This window comes from Kwoniella shivajii, chromosome 4 (genome assembly GCF_035658355.1).
Source record: "Kwoniella shivajii chromosome 4, complete sequence".
NCBI lineage: Eukaryota > Fungi > Basidiomycota > Tremellomycetes > Tremellales > Cryptococcaceae > Kwoniella > Kwoniella shivajii.
The window spans coordinates 1,874,003-1,888,393 of NC_085911.1; the positions used below are offsets into that span (position 1 = coordinate 1,874,003).

The window sequence follows — 14,391 nt, forward strand, 5'->3', positions numbered from 1 at the left end:
CACACCCGCGCCTGTCTTTCCATGATACAACCGCAAAGCTGTGCATAACGTTACGCACATTGCACTTTGCACTTGGCAAGGTATATGAGGATTATCCGCTTTGAACGTCTTGATCGAACATGACAGCAATCTTAGGACCAACAAACCTCAGTAGAATATGCAAGGGTACAAAAAGGAGAAGAAGGAGTCAAAAGAAGCGGGGGAATGAATCATGCGGAAAACAGGACAAAGGGAAAATGTAGATAAAGAGGTCCTTTGAATAATGATTTATTTGTATGTGTGTCTGTTGGATTGACATTCGTCGCTCTTCAATTTTTCATTAAACACAGCCCTCTACTCCTTTTCCACTTTATCAATCCTTCAATTTATCCTCGAAGATATCTTTCACTCTTCGCTTCATCTTCGCCGACCAGTATCTTACATCCCCTTCCACAACAGGAAAGACACCAGCTCAACATATATAGTCTTTCGTAGCCTCAGCGGCAAATCATATCTGGTAAAAGATGTCACAACCACAGAGATACTCTAGCGTACCTGGATTCGGCTCACAAGGGGGATACAAGGATTATCCAGAGAGTGGAACAGTAAGGAGGAATTCTGGTTTTGGTGAGTTTTTCATGTTATCCTTTTTTCGTTCCAAGTGATATTAAAGAAAGACAAGGAGCATATCGGTCAAAGGAGATCGGACGTTGAGTGATGATGATCGAGAGAAAGTCAGTGAGGATGAGGATTGATCGGATCAAGTGCAGAAACCGTGAAGTAAAACAAGATCGGAAATTGCTCTTGTCTTATCTTCATTAACAATGGATTGCCAATCCGACCAAGCTGGTCATTGATGACTTCCCTTGATATGATCATCGTGACACCTTTTAAAACCCCTTCACATATACATCAATCCTTTATCTCTTCCTTGGCGACGCTCTGGCAGCTAGTCTTTGTCTTTCCAGATACTTTACAGCCGGAATATCCACTGATCCGTTCAGTTTCTTCTCCTCCTATCACATCTATACGACTGGTTCGTACGGCTCAATTTATTTTCACCACTCATTCAATATCCACTTTCTCATATACCTACTATTTACGGTGTATCGACGAACATTCATCGGTCGATAACATACTCTTGAGAATATAAAGATTTCGATAATCTTGTCGACGATAGATATCATACCGTGAGTATTTGTTCATCTGGCCACAAGCTGCACCTCTTAACGGAGCTGGTTCATCGTTACGCCATGCCTAAAGTCCTGTCTCATCGCGTGGAATTAATGTCCCCTCCTCCGCCATAACGAATCAGCTGATCTCCTTCTTGTCACAATGATAGCCCCAATTCCTTGCAAACCCTTCGCTATCAAATACCTCATCGACATATAAAGATCTTTCATCTCATCCACATCGATCTCGATCGTCTTTCGGATCAGGTGCAGCTTTGGGTACAGCAGCCGGTGCAGGAACAGGAATAGGATCAACGATGCCATTGATGAGTGAGACCTCAAGACCTTTTGCAGCTGATTATGCAAGACAAAATATACCTTCAGAAGAATATTATCCGATGACAGACACGATCGCCAATCAGAATGGTGGATTCACAGCGACGACACCACCTAGATCAAATAAGAAGAAATGGCTCATAATAGGTGGTATAGTATTGGGTATAATAGCTTTGATAGGTATCATAGTCGGAGTAGTAGTCAGTCAAGTGAATAAGAATAACAATTCATCCAGTGGAACTTCGAGTGTCAATGGATCAGATGGATCAACTTTGAAAAATTCAAATGATCCAAGTGATTTTGATAAAGATGATAATTTACATCAATCGTTCTGGGGTTTCGCATATACTCCTCAAGTAAGTAGTCACTTTCAATGATCTATATCCTATCCGATATCTTCAAAGAATTGAAAACTGATTGGACTGCTCGGTGTACTCTCAGAACGCTCAACCGCCTTGGTGCGGAGCAAGTCAGTCGAACGTCACCAGAGATATTCAAGTGAGCGCGACTGTCATCGCTGGACCATGACAATTGACTGATTACTGCAATAGCTCTTATCACAAGTAACTACTAGACTGAGATTATACGGAGCAAATTGTAATCAATCTGCTTTAGTCTTACAAGCTATTCAAGATACAAAAGTGAATATGACTGTATGGTTGGGAATATGTAAGTACGGTAATCATGAGGATTTCGTACCTTTACGCGTTCTGGATGTGATGATCGTGCGAAGCTGATGGGTCGTCACTGTATATCCAGATGTCGATTCGAACGAGACTGCATATACCAGTCAAGTGTCTGCTGTATCTGATGCCTTGAAGACATACGGCACAGATCATGTATCAGGAGTAAGTGCAGATGAACCTACGACGTCGAGTCACACGAGCTCAAACTCAAATATCGCCATGTATTCCCTTGCCTCATGCTGATGCGTTCGTTCCATCACAGGTCACAGTGGGAAACGAGTATATTCTGAACACCGCAGGAACAGATTCTTTGACATCCTCAGTCTACTTGGCAGCGGTGAAAACTATCGCTGATAAGATAACGGAAGTCAATACTACCGTCCAAGCATTAGGATTGAGCAAAGCCTTACCTATTGGTACAAGTGATGCTGGAAGTGTCATGAGTGAAACTTTGGGCGAAGGCATCGATTACTTCATGGCCAATGTCCATCCGTGCGTGACGTTCCCCTCTGTACGTAATCAGAGGTATCACTAATCCTATATGGGTACCGATTCAGATGGTTTGGTTCAGTTGCCATCGATGATGCTGCCTCATGGACCGATCAATTCTTCCAGGAATTCGACGTGGAACCGGCTGCGTTAGCAAGTAATAAGCCAGACGTCTACATTGCGGAAACAGGCTGGCCAACAGCTTCCATGAATGCCAGTGAGGCAAATGATGGTGCTGGAAGTCCACAAGGTGATGCTAGTGTAGCGAATCTACAGAGTGGGTTTTGACCTACACGCACGATCTTGTCAACTCTTGAAGTAGGAATCAGTAACGTGTGCTGATGATAAATTCTACCAAAACAGCTTTCTTGGATACATTCGTCTGCCAAGCAAATACCAATGGGACACAATATTTCTAGTGAGTTGATCGTGATGACAGGGATGAGGAAAACCTGACGAGAAATGACAGCTTCGAAGCCTTCGATGAACCTTGGAAAGCGTAAGTGGTTCCGGTTGTAGCTTCGAGTGGTTTAGTGTGCTGATCTTAAGCCGTGTGCTCGTTTAGTCAATACGGAGGAGTTGAACCTTATTGGGGATTATGGGATTCAGATAGGAATCTGAAGAATGTTACTATTCCAACATGTTCATGAGTAGAGGGCGTTTACTTTTCCCATTGGCAGGTGACATGTATATCCCAGGACAATGATGTTTCTTCTTCTGTAATTATCTGTATGATGCCATTGATAGTGAATGTACCATGTACCTGTTCGATTAATCTAGGCTACAGCTTGGCCTCCACTTTTCTCGGCTCATTTTGTCGCCATATTTTTATGGAAATGCGCCGGAACTGTGCGGGGAATGGATATTATTCGGTATGAAAGCGAATTCCGAGGTTTATCCGAAGTTGCTTTCGTCCTAAATGGCCTTGTATAGTTCATCGGATTTTACCGAGGTGTGGAACTGTTTGAAAAGAGATGAGATGAGATGGGCGACTACTCGAGTACTCCCATACGAAGATAGGGGAAAGAGAAGGATGCAGCTGATAATCAGCCGATATCCCATATATCCTACGAGTATTTTCTATTTCAAGACCATTGAAGCGTACACTCCACATTGACCACTCAGAGCTAAGACCAAAATCGTAATTGGATCATTTCATTCGATCGATTATATCTGATCAGAGGTAACTCGTTTCTTGCTATCAAAGTGCAGACATACACTCAAAACTGGAAAAATGCCTACTGCAACTACTACGACTACTGCTGCTACGACTACTACGTCAAGCAAGGATAAACAATCTGGTGGAATATTGAAATTGAGAGGACATGAAGAAGATCCTTTTCCAGAATTGAAAACTCGAGGTGTGAGTTTTTTTGCCTTGTTGATTGTTCTCATTACCAGTCGACGTATTCTTTTCACGAATGCCATTCCATGTGGATCCAAAAACCGAGTATTGCGATTTGACATGTGAATTGTTTTACAGTGGACGGTAGTGAAAAACGCAATTCCTTCAAATAAAGCTAGAGAATACGAAGATAGGGCTTACAAATGGTTGGAAAGTTTCGGTAAAGGATTCAATAAAGATGATAGGGAAACTTGGAAAGTGGACAACTTGCCTTTTTTCAACAAGTGAGCCTCTGTCTATGTCTTCGATTTCTCTCTCTCTCTCTCTTCCTTCTTCTTCTAGATGGTCTTGATTATCGCCATTTCCTCCTCATCGATCTTCATAGACACAAGTGAACCACTCCCGGTCATTCTCGATTGGAAGCGAGATCCAACGGCGCATGCTGATTCATTTATCCTTCTCTCGTCGTACTCAGAGGAGGACTATTCAATAGACACGGAGCAGCACACGAGCAATTCGCTTGGGATATAAGATCTGAACCTGGTATCATTGATACTTTTGCTAAAATCTGGGGAACAGATGAACTACTCGTTTCTTATGGTAAGTCTTAATTTTGGTTCTACCCTTTGTCTCTTGGAAAATATACATGATTTTACCGAGTGTATATCGTGTAATGATACGATACTCGAATCTAACGATACGTTGCTTCACAGACGGAGTAAACGTTTCTCTTCCTTTCAAAAATGAGGATCTAGGTAATCGAGGCGAACCATGGCCCCACGTTGATCAAAGTCCTAATCGAAGAGGCAAAGAATGTATACAAGGTATTGCGAATTTGGTGAATCTACTGCCCATGCGGAACTATCAATTGTCTGACTTGAAAGGAAAAAAGCTAATCCTTTACTGATCGTAGGCACCCAACGGACCTAATGATGGTGGATTAATGGTATTAGATGGATCTTTCCCGTTATACAACCAATATTTCGATGAACACGAACATCTAAAACCTTCAGACGGATGGAATTGGATGGACTCATTTGCTTATCCTGAAGAAACATTGAAATGGTTCGAGGAAAAAGGATGTAAATGGATTAAGATTGAAGCTTCACCTGGCGATTTGATTTTATGGGATAGTAGAACAGTTCATTATGGTGATGCAGCAAGAGGTGATCAACCCAGAGTAGCCACATGTAAGTCAGTCCACCTTCTATCTGGCCCCCACCCTGTCAACCCCGTTCTCTCGCTCTCTCATGATAGCCTAAATTGATCATGTCATTTCGTTTTTTATTTTGATATATTGGAAATTCAGATGTCTGCTACAAACCAGCTCAAGGAATCAAACCTGAGAAATTAGAAGAAAGGAAAACGGCTTTAGCTGATTATTCAGGTACTGTAAGTGGTTTCTGGCGTTCCCTATCCACCTCCGTAGTCCTTACGCCTTTCCCATTCTGAACTCAAGCTCCGCCGATGGAAGAGAAGAAAGAAGGCTGATCGCTTATGTCATATAACAACAGTCCCATGATCCTATCAATTTCAGATTAACAGGTACGAATGCGAATGGACCAATGTCAGAAGATGAAGTTCAATTACCTAAACAGCCTGCTGTCTTATCTGAACGAGCTCAGAAATTAGCTGGTGTAGTCGCTTATTGATTAAAGCAGTAGCTCTGTTTAGCTTTGTAACCCTTAAGAAGTTGTGATCTGTGAGATGTTTCAATAGTGGATATAGGTATTAGAGAAGAGGTTATATAGCAATGTATTTGTATGAATCTTGATCAATTGCTCGTGCGTCAAACGATAACAAGCGGCGATGTCCGTTTCAGGTGGGATTTTGCCACCCCACAAAAAACAATCAAAAGTCTAAGTTACTACTTAAGTTATACCTTCTAGGATTGATTGCTCACCATTCACAGATAGTTATATCAGCTCATGAGATAAAAGATGCCTATACCTATACCTACAAGAACGACTTTCGATCTGTTTCCAACTTTATATCGAGAACAAATTGACGCCGCTAGGACATCATCATGGTATGACACCTTCGAAGATCTTACTTTTCAAAGTACTATAGTTGATCTAGCTGAATTAGGGGAAGAAGAAGATTTCTTGAATGTATGTTTTAACTGATTTGTCGCCGAGTTACGAAGTGTCTCAGCTGATTTTGAAATTGTTAAGTGGTTAGAAGAAGATTCGATTTTCTTACCTGAAGGGAGCGAAGGGTGAGTCTAGTCATCATTTCTTTGAGAAGCTTGTCTTGTAACAGGGTATTGATATCCTTACTCAACAATCATAGTCGATATGCGGCAGGGGCTTCACTACCAAATGCGTCATCAAATAACATGAATCGACAACGGTCGAATTCAACTTCATCAGATGCATCATCAAAGAGTTCAATTTCATCCGAAGCTCCTATATATCATTTACCTAAATTGAACGCAGCGATACGATCTGCATTGGATAAATATGGAGGTTCCGTATTTCCAAAATTGAATTGGACTTCGCCAAAAGTCAGTATAAGTATACATCTTATGTGATAATCGTGCTGACTTTTGGCTTTGTCCTTTGTGCGATTCCTTATTCCTAGGATGCAGCTTTCATATTACCTCAAACAGCTTCGGGTCCGTTATATTGTACATCACCATCAGACGTATACCTTTTATTGAAATCGAGTGATTTCATTTCCCATGATTTGGATAACGAAAGAGCATATGCAGGCTGTGAAGAAGGAGAAGAACAAGATGCGGTCACGTTCATGAAACCGAAATTAGAATTGGTTTTAAAGAAATATTGCGATATAAATCCTTCGAGGGAAATCAGATGTTTCGTAAGGAATAATGCTTTGATAGGTGAGTATCTCCGTCGCATTACAATCACTCAGGGTGGCTGTTGCTGGCCTTTTTATTTCTTTAGCAATGTGAGCAAAGAGGCTGATGGCTATGAGACATTTCACAGGCATAACGCAAAGAGATAATGTATTTTATGACCATTTACAATCTGATGAAACTAGAATCAAGATATGTGATACCGTGAGAGCGTTATGGGAAGATGAAGTCAGAGAGAATTATGATGGCGGTATAGATTGTGAGTTTGATTCATTATTTCATCATTCTTAGCAAGAGAAAGTCTACATTGCCTAAACTAACCCTTTTGCGGCGTATCACAAATAGACGTATTCGATTTATATCTCTCACCGAATTTTCAATCAGCTCAAATAATCGATTTTCAACCATATAGAAATTCGACTGATCCTTTATTATTCACATATGAAGAATTACTCTCAATATTAGAAACGGCTTTTGAACCTTTACCACCTTGCGACGAAGTGACCGCTACAACCACTATTCCAAAGCCTAGATTACCGATTTTCAAGGCTATCGATTCACAATCCCATCCTTCGGCAAATAGGAATGCTCCTACTTATCAAAGTAATATGATGCCTTTTGAAATGATTGAATTTAGTCAAGGTAGAAATTTAGATGAATTCAAAGAAGCTTGGGAAGAAGCTCTGGCTCAAGGTCTGACTGAGTAAAACAGATCATTAGAATTATAGAAGTAGAGAAGGAAAAGAAGTATGCTATGGCGACATATGGCTGTCATGAAGCTCATAATAGGTATGCATCAATGACTAATCTCAGCAACTCCTCCTTGCTGAGTTGTAAAAGTCTGAACGAAAATTTCCAAGCTCAATCCTCCTTCAATTTCTCTTTGGGAGGAGCGGGCAAAGGATCTAGAAATGCAGGCATGACGTCCTTGGGATGTAAAGCGCATCCGGTACTACTACTATTATTGCTAGATGTAGAGTTAGGGATTGGTCTTTGGTTGCTATTGGTATCATACTCCATTTTAGCTGTCTGCTGTTCATGATCACAGACAATAGCTAGAATGACCCTTACCTATTCTCAATCTCTTCAGCGGAACGAAAAGTGATTGTCAAGCCTCCGCCCTCGGAATCTGAGAGAAGTGACAACAAGATTAGCCATGAAGCTTACGATATATGTTACCGTACAAAACGAGATACTAACTGGAAGAGATAATTTGGGTTTTCTCAGACATGATTTCGATCTTCCACTTTATTGACTTGAACGGTTGCGTTTTACTAATTTGGTTTAAGTTGAGCTGTGATGTACGAAATATATCAACTTATTTCGCCTTATATAGATAAGTGGAAATGACATCGAGAAAATAGGCTCGGTTTCGTCTTACAGTTTGGAGAAGAATGGAAAGGTGGGATAAGATCTACAGTACGGTAATATCGTCGTACGGATTGGTTGAAAGGGAAAGTACGATAATCAGACAGGAGTCAGGGGTATAATGGGAAGGTGACAACTTGCTATTGTCATTTGGTGATGGTCAGTGTTCAACTAATCGTTTTAGTGGTATTCGTAATACATGAACATCGTGATATATCTATTCATCGAAACTCTATTGATGCAGCACAACGTTTTCATTCGAGGTAAAGGGTGAAATACGATACCTCACCATACATGGTCAGGATATCAGTCTGAGGTGAGCTAAGTATCAAGCCCATTTCAAAACTCTGTGACAGATGTTATTTTTGACTGGATGATATGGTTCGGGAATAGTTAGCCATAGGTTCAAACAGAACGTCAATGATGAATCCACTTCAACACATGCGAAATCTGGTATTGTGCTCGTTCTACATAGACATATGACTCTGAATGTAATAGCTACAAGTATACTACTTGATCAGACATGCATCACTTCCGAACAACGCACGGAATAATGGCATGTATGTATAATAGTAGTAGCCCAGCGATATCACTCTAATGAGTGTTGTTGGTATTGGAGGAAGAAGGATTTCCAACTACGGCATCTTTAACACCTACAGCGGCGTTGGAGATGGATTCTCCGACTTGACTCAAAATGCCACCTGCGCCAGTAGAATCGTTCCCTGGGGTAATGTAATCACGAGCCTGTTGAGTGGTAGATTTACTTTCGTTAGGTTGGACATGGGAAGCTCCTCTGAAATTGGAGGGATGGAAGGGATCAGCAAAATGGCGATATAGGTTATGGGGAAGTTGCATAATATACTTACTTGTCAAGTTGCTGTCCAGCTTGTTCAGTGAGACTTTGTCCACCGGAAGGTTTAAGAGCGTTGGTCAAGCTTCCTGTGTCCTGTCTGAAGGCATCATGTCCGTGTGAGTTCCCGGTAAGGCTAAGTGAATAGGATTAGAGAGGTCACGTATCATTTTGATAAGGAGACGCATCGATATTGTAGGAAGATTGACGACTCACTCTCTCACGCCACCTTCGGCGCTCTCTTTAGCTTTATCAGCGTCAGATTTAAAGATATCAGGAGTAAGGTTCTGCTTAGCTAGTTGTCTTGTTATCAGCTATTCTTCACCTCTGATTGATGGAGATATTTGATTGAAAGCTAATTTGGAGACTTACCAGCTTCAGTGTTGGATTGTCCTAAAGTCATGATGTAACAGCTATTGATAGTTCAATTTAGATGAATTGAAGTTCTGGTCAGTTTGATTTTTATTCAGTTCGACAAATTAAGAATGTTAAGGTATAAAGAAAGGTGAAGATGAATACAAGTGATCGATGGGGTTTTTATATACCTTGTATTCCTTAGCACAGACGGTTGCGAGATCCAACTTCTCACCACGTACTTGGTCAATGACGTGTTATGTGACGTAGGACAAAGGAGATATGCCTCGTAAGTACTTTAGTCAATCTTTACATAGCTCAAAGGGAAGGAATTCCCCAGTCCTTTGTCTTGAAAGGAGAGTCTGACGCCGTGACAAGCCCTACAGCACTTGAGTCGAAGGCATCCTTCTTTCAAGGAAACAAAGACGCTCAAACACTCTGATGGATTTAAGTGAACAGACTTTAACACTTGACATTCAAGAGATGACTGAATATGTACGATTACTGTATATCGCGACATACCAAAAACTGTATACATATGGTGAGAATTGAATAAAATGGATTTTGATGATGATGAAGAATATGTACAGAGTATACTGTCTCTGTATTTACTCCTTGTCCGCATTACTCTCTTTTACTATCTCATCATATCCCGTTCCGTTCCAGTTCAATTCCTCGCCCCAGAATCCCGTTCCTGGAGGAATAGGAGCTTCCCTCGGTTCAGAGAGTCCGTCCAATGTATCCTGCAGCTTCGTTCTCAAACCTGAATCGTCGCGATCTAAACCATACCACGCAACATACACGTCTTCAGGCCCGCAAGACAACGGATCAAGTCTCTTGGGCTTGGATGTTTTGGTAACAGATGTTTTGGTAACAGATGTCTTGGTGTCAGATGTCTTGGTGTCAGATGTCTTGGTATCAGATGTCTTGGTATCAGATGTCTTGGACAAAGTGGTCCGTTTAACCGGGTGATCGCACCATGCATTCATGTGCGATTGGGCTCCTGCAATCACCGCCTCATCATCGACGAAGGGCCTGATTTCACCGAGCGTCCAAGACTTCATTTGACCCTCCTCAGTCCCAGTCAACCACTTACAGAGACCTACTATACTCAATTGTAATGCTCTGTCGACCACATCTGCTGCGCTTCGTGTGTCTATAAATGACTTGCCTCGATAATTCTTGTGATATTCTACGTTAGTGCCCGAGGCGAAAGGTGATCTGAGCTGCTCTGCCCATGCCAAGATTGACCTCTGATAGCTGACGAATTCGGAATCGGGGGTTTCAAAGCAGATTACACTTCTCGGCTTCGATTCGGAGAGCCTTACTCCCGCGTTCACGAATAATACTTTATTTACATCGAAATTATAGCCGCCAAGCAAAGGTAAGATACAATCTGCGTCGTTACGTTTCTCGTCGAAATATGCCTTGGAGATAGCTTTGTGGTCGATGCTATTAAGGCGTTTCTTGATCGCATTACGGAAGTCTGATGATTCTAGCAATGCGCTTGGGTCTCGAAGATTATGGCCATCACGGTGAAGCTTGAGGATTTCTTGGGAGGCCGAATTAGGATCTGTTTCGCCATTCGTGAGCGACGGATCATCGCCAATATACTTCAAGACTGGATCCTGGCTTGTGTGGCCAGAATTAAGAGGGGATTGTACTCACATTTCGTTGTAAGCGCAGAGACGATATCAGCAGTCTGCTTTGAGTTCTGAGCGTCATTTGTCTGTGAGACGGTATCCTCAGATTCGGAGTCAACAATGTATCCCATCGAGTATTGCGAGACTGTGCGACAAACCGAACGGGGTCTGTCAGCAAGACTCTGCTGGTGAATAGGGAATACTGTACGTGAATGAATGACCGAATCAAGCTCACCGTCAAAGATAGCTAAGATGTAACACAGGAGTATATGATTTGGTACGTTATGGTATCAGCTTGAATAACGAAAATTAATACTGAGAAGGCGTTGGTTCTTGATCAGTGATGGGTGCACTTATATAGATATATTGTCTCCCTCGTGAAAGAGAGAAGACGCAAGGACGAAGCCGGACTAATGCCTTCTTGTTCGATAAAAGGATTACCTCAAAGAAAGGATTGTATTGCGAAGAAGGCTTTTCTCGGTTTACTACTGTAGATTTGAGAATTGGAAGGTGGAGGATGACATGGTCCACTCGCCTTTCTTTTCATCAGGGTAAGCAGTAACTCGAACTACATCACTGAGGACAGACAGTGCAGTTCCGATGGCTCACTCTTAACCGGAATCGGCCAAACTGAATCTTCTCTGGACAATGTATTCATGCCAAATGTCTTTAGAGCGAGGAAATTCTCATTTCCGTGACTATATATGCAGATAACTCCGGTTCTTATTCTCTATCATCCTGATAGGCAGATTGATTGAATCACTAGAAACACAGTAGGTATTTTATCGTTAACAGCGTTTCCAAGTGCTCTCCATGTTTCTGTCATACATGCTGTTGCATAGGTCAAAGGTGAAAGGGTAAGTAAGAAAGCATTCTCTGTTATATTATATTTCCGCTAAACTGGATGTTGAAAGGCTTTTATGTGAGCTGTCTCTTTCTACGAAATGAAATTGGATCATACCTACACGCTGCTAGGGATAAAAGTATCTATTCTGCATTCTACTTTGGTTTCATTTAAACTGTCTTTGCGTTCTCCATCTGTCAATCTAATTGTATGATGCTATTTTGTCGATTTCTCCGCTTCTACTCTCTTCATCTTCCTTTCTACTACACTTCGTATTGGACATGCAGTGCTCTCTTTAACTTCTCTTCCCTCTTGATCCGCAGCAGTATACATCTTTTGACAACACCTGTATAATGATTCAACGTATGATGCACATGCCGATTCGTTATAATTGTTTTTAGTGAGACATGTTTGGATCGCACACGCTGATTTAGATCCAGCTATATGTGAGCTATGAGTCTCATTTTTCTTTATAGACTATTCGGACTGACCCTCTTCCTGACAATCCTGAGGTGCAGGCATGTCGTTCTATCAATTTTGGGTAAGTGATTCGACCGAGTACTGTCAGTGGGTTAGGCTAAAGATTGCACATTAGATATTGTCGCTGTAAATCTGACTTGGACGTCATAAGATCTCTTTCCGAACTCACTCTCCCACGGTGACGTGGTTCAGCACGTGACTACAGCCTGTTCATAGTTCCGTCGGAAAGTAGCGGTACTCGATCTTACAATGCAATCATAGATTCGGAATAAGATTACCACACCTCAAGTTCATTCAGCTCTATGCATTGATGACAGCCGCTGACGGGCTTAAATAGACTGAGATACGATCGACCGACGCACCAATCAGCGCAGGAGACGATAGAAGTAATTCGGGCCTTGGTTCAATGACCCGGAAAATTTAGCGAAATACAATTTGTCTGAGAGTGACAAATTTTGGGGACCACCAAAGGTGTTTTGGGCAAAGAGTCTGGTGAGTAAGACCTTGTACTACGACGGGGTGTATCCTGCAACAGAAGGTGCTCCATGTCTGTGCTTATATCCTGCTACAAACACCCCTTAGTGATGCCTCCACCTCCATCAGGTCATCCGATTGCAGTGTAATACTTCATCACCTTTTCAGTCTTGTCATGACGAATGACCTCCTAAACCCACGGGTTACGGTTGGTACATCATCCAGTAATCACCCTGGTCCTCATGTTCAGAAGAACAAACCGGTCTTCAATTCAAATAAGCCTTCAGATACTGCTTCAGCTCCTACGAGTGGACCCTCACGTCCTGACCCTCGGCTTCCCAGTAAACCTTACACTCCTCTTGCAACGGCGACCAGCACGCGCAAACCCAGAAAGGTGACCCACACAAAGGCCGCTAAATCTCGAGAGTCCGCGGAAGGATATTCCAATGCCTCAATTCTATCTTTACTCGCACTAGATAAGGCTGTTGGAGAACCAAGCGATATTCCATTAAACCTCATACACTTTTTTACCCTTCGGAAATATGATGATCCTTCTGATCCTACAACGGAGAAAAGGCTGAATGAGCGTTGCGAAGAGAACGAAGTATTACTTTCCTTGTCATTGGCCAGAAACAACATCCAAATCGATCCACCTAGAACATTGGAGAAAGACTGTCGTCAAGCTATACCCAGCTCTTGTCCTGCTTTAGGATTCAAATATCACTTGTTGAGATTAGATGGCACATTAGAGGATCATCATATGTCAATGGTTATTGAAGGTTATCGCTCTTTGGCACTTGATCGAAAAGTCATAGAAGTAGGATACTGTCATGATGGGATAGTTCGTGGTCATGATAATCCCAAATATATAGAAGATGATCAAATCCATACACTTATACCGGCAGATCGAATCGTTCATGTGATATCACAAAAGTTTCTCTCAACCATAAGGAAAAATTTAGAAAGATATGATAGAGGTATGTTAACGACCCCAAACAAAGTCAGTCAGTATGCTTTCAGCTTGAGCGAAAGAAAGGGATCAATATCAAAAGGAAATAGGAAAGTGACGTATGGGGGATTAGGAACAACTGTCCTGATTGGTAAAATGGAAGATGTATTTCCAACATATCCTCACATCGATCAGAAACAAGGAGAATCTGTTTCGGTTACAATGCACTTATCAGGTCCAAGTGGTTATATGAGATTCCCTCAACTTAACGTGGACGTCAAATTGGAGAAAGGGTTCGTGGTTGTTGCTCCACTGGGAACTTTGCTACATCATCTAGTCAAAAGAGACAAACTACAAGGAGAGGAGGAAAGTATCGTAGCAGTCTGTTATACCAGAAGAGATCTAGAAGACGAAGTAACAGCCCTTCCAGTCTCTGAGTCATTGCCAGAAGTGAAAGCTACAAAGAAGGAAAACAATTTCTCTCCTGGTACAAAGAAGAAGCGAAGGAAAGGCAAGAAAAAAGGTGGAAAGCAGAAGTCGAAGGATACGGTCATCCCACCTAAGAAGGAGAAAACGTAGGTAGTCTTTACACTTTGATCTG

At 41.9% G+C, this 14,391-nt stretch overlaps 6 protein-coding genes across 6 annotated transcripts; 4 read left to right on the forward strand and 2 right to left on the reverse strand.

Moving 5' to 3' along the window:
• Positions 1-503: 503 nt before the first annotated feature.
• IL334_003678 (uncharacterized protein) lies at positions 504-3,312 on the forward strand (the record flags this gene model as incomplete). Its single annotated transcript, XM_062935404.1, has 11 exons — positions 504-606; positions 1,135-1,169; positions 1,322-1,843; positions 1,929-1,985; positions 2,039-2,156; positions 2,247-2,335; positions 2,436-2,665; positions 2,731-2,939; positions 3,026-3,080; positions 3,132-3,161; positions 3,228-3,312. 11 exons carry the CDS (start codon positions 504-506, stop codon positions 3,310-3,312), a joined length of 1,533 nt encoding a protein of 510 aa, XP_062791455.1.
• A 584-nt stretch (positions 3,313-3,896) lies between these two features.
• On the forward strand, positions 3,897-5,659 carry IL334_003679 (uncharacterized protein; the record flags this gene model as incomplete). Its single annotated transcript, XM_062935405.1, has 7 exons — positions 3,897-4,025; positions 4,146-4,291; positions 4,483-4,607; positions 4,721-4,845; positions 4,921-5,197; positions 5,317-5,399; positions 5,522-5,659. 7 exons carry the CDS (start codon positions 3,897-3,899, stop codon positions 5,657-5,659), a joined length of 1,023 nt encoding a protein of 340 aa, XP_062791456.1.
• Positions 5,660-5,947: 288 nt separating this feature from the next.
• On the forward strand, positions 5,948-7,535 carry IL334_003680 (uncharacterized protein; the record flags this gene model as incomplete). The annotated part of the gene is made up of 6 exons (XM_062935406.1): positions 5,948-6,118; positions 6,182-6,225; positions 6,300-6,513; positions 6,591-6,852; positions 6,959-7,087; positions 7,174-7,535. The coding sequence occupies 6 exons, from the start codon at positions 5,948-5,950 to the stop codon at positions 7,533-7,535; spliced, it is 1,182 nt and encodes a 393-aa protein (XP_062791457.1).
• Positions 7,536-8,790: 1,255 nt separating this feature from the next.
• IL334_003681 (uncharacterized protein) lies at positions 8,791-9,449 on the reverse strand (the record flags this gene model as incomplete). The annotated part of the gene is made up of 4 exons (XM_062935407.1): positions 8,791-8,989; positions 9,063-9,182; positions 9,263-9,341; positions 9,419-9,449. 4 exons carry the CDS (start codon positions 9,447-9,449, stop codon positions 8,791-8,793), a joined length of 429 nt encoding a protein of 142 aa, XP_062791458.1.
• Positions 9,450-10,008: 559 nt separating this feature from the next.
• On the reverse strand, positions 10,009-11,174 carry IL334_003682 (uncharacterized protein; the record flags this gene model as incomplete). Its single annotated transcript, XM_062935408.1, has 2 exons — positions 10,009-10,973; positions 11,069-11,174. 2 exons carry the CDS (start codon positions 11,172-11,174, stop codon positions 10,009-10,011), a joined length of 1,071 nt encoding a protein of 356 aa, XP_062791459.1.
• A 1,842-nt stretch (positions 11,175-13,016) lies between these two features.
• On the forward strand, positions 13,017-14,369 carry IL334_003683 (uncharacterized protein; the record flags this gene model as incomplete). The annotated part of the gene is made up of 1 exon (XM_062935409.1): positions 13,017-14,369. One exon carries the CDS (start codon positions 13,017-13,019, stop codon positions 14,367-14,369), a length of 1,353 nt encoding a protein of 450 aa, XP_062791460.1.
• Between the last annotated feature and the right edge of the window lie 22 nt (positions 14,370-14,391).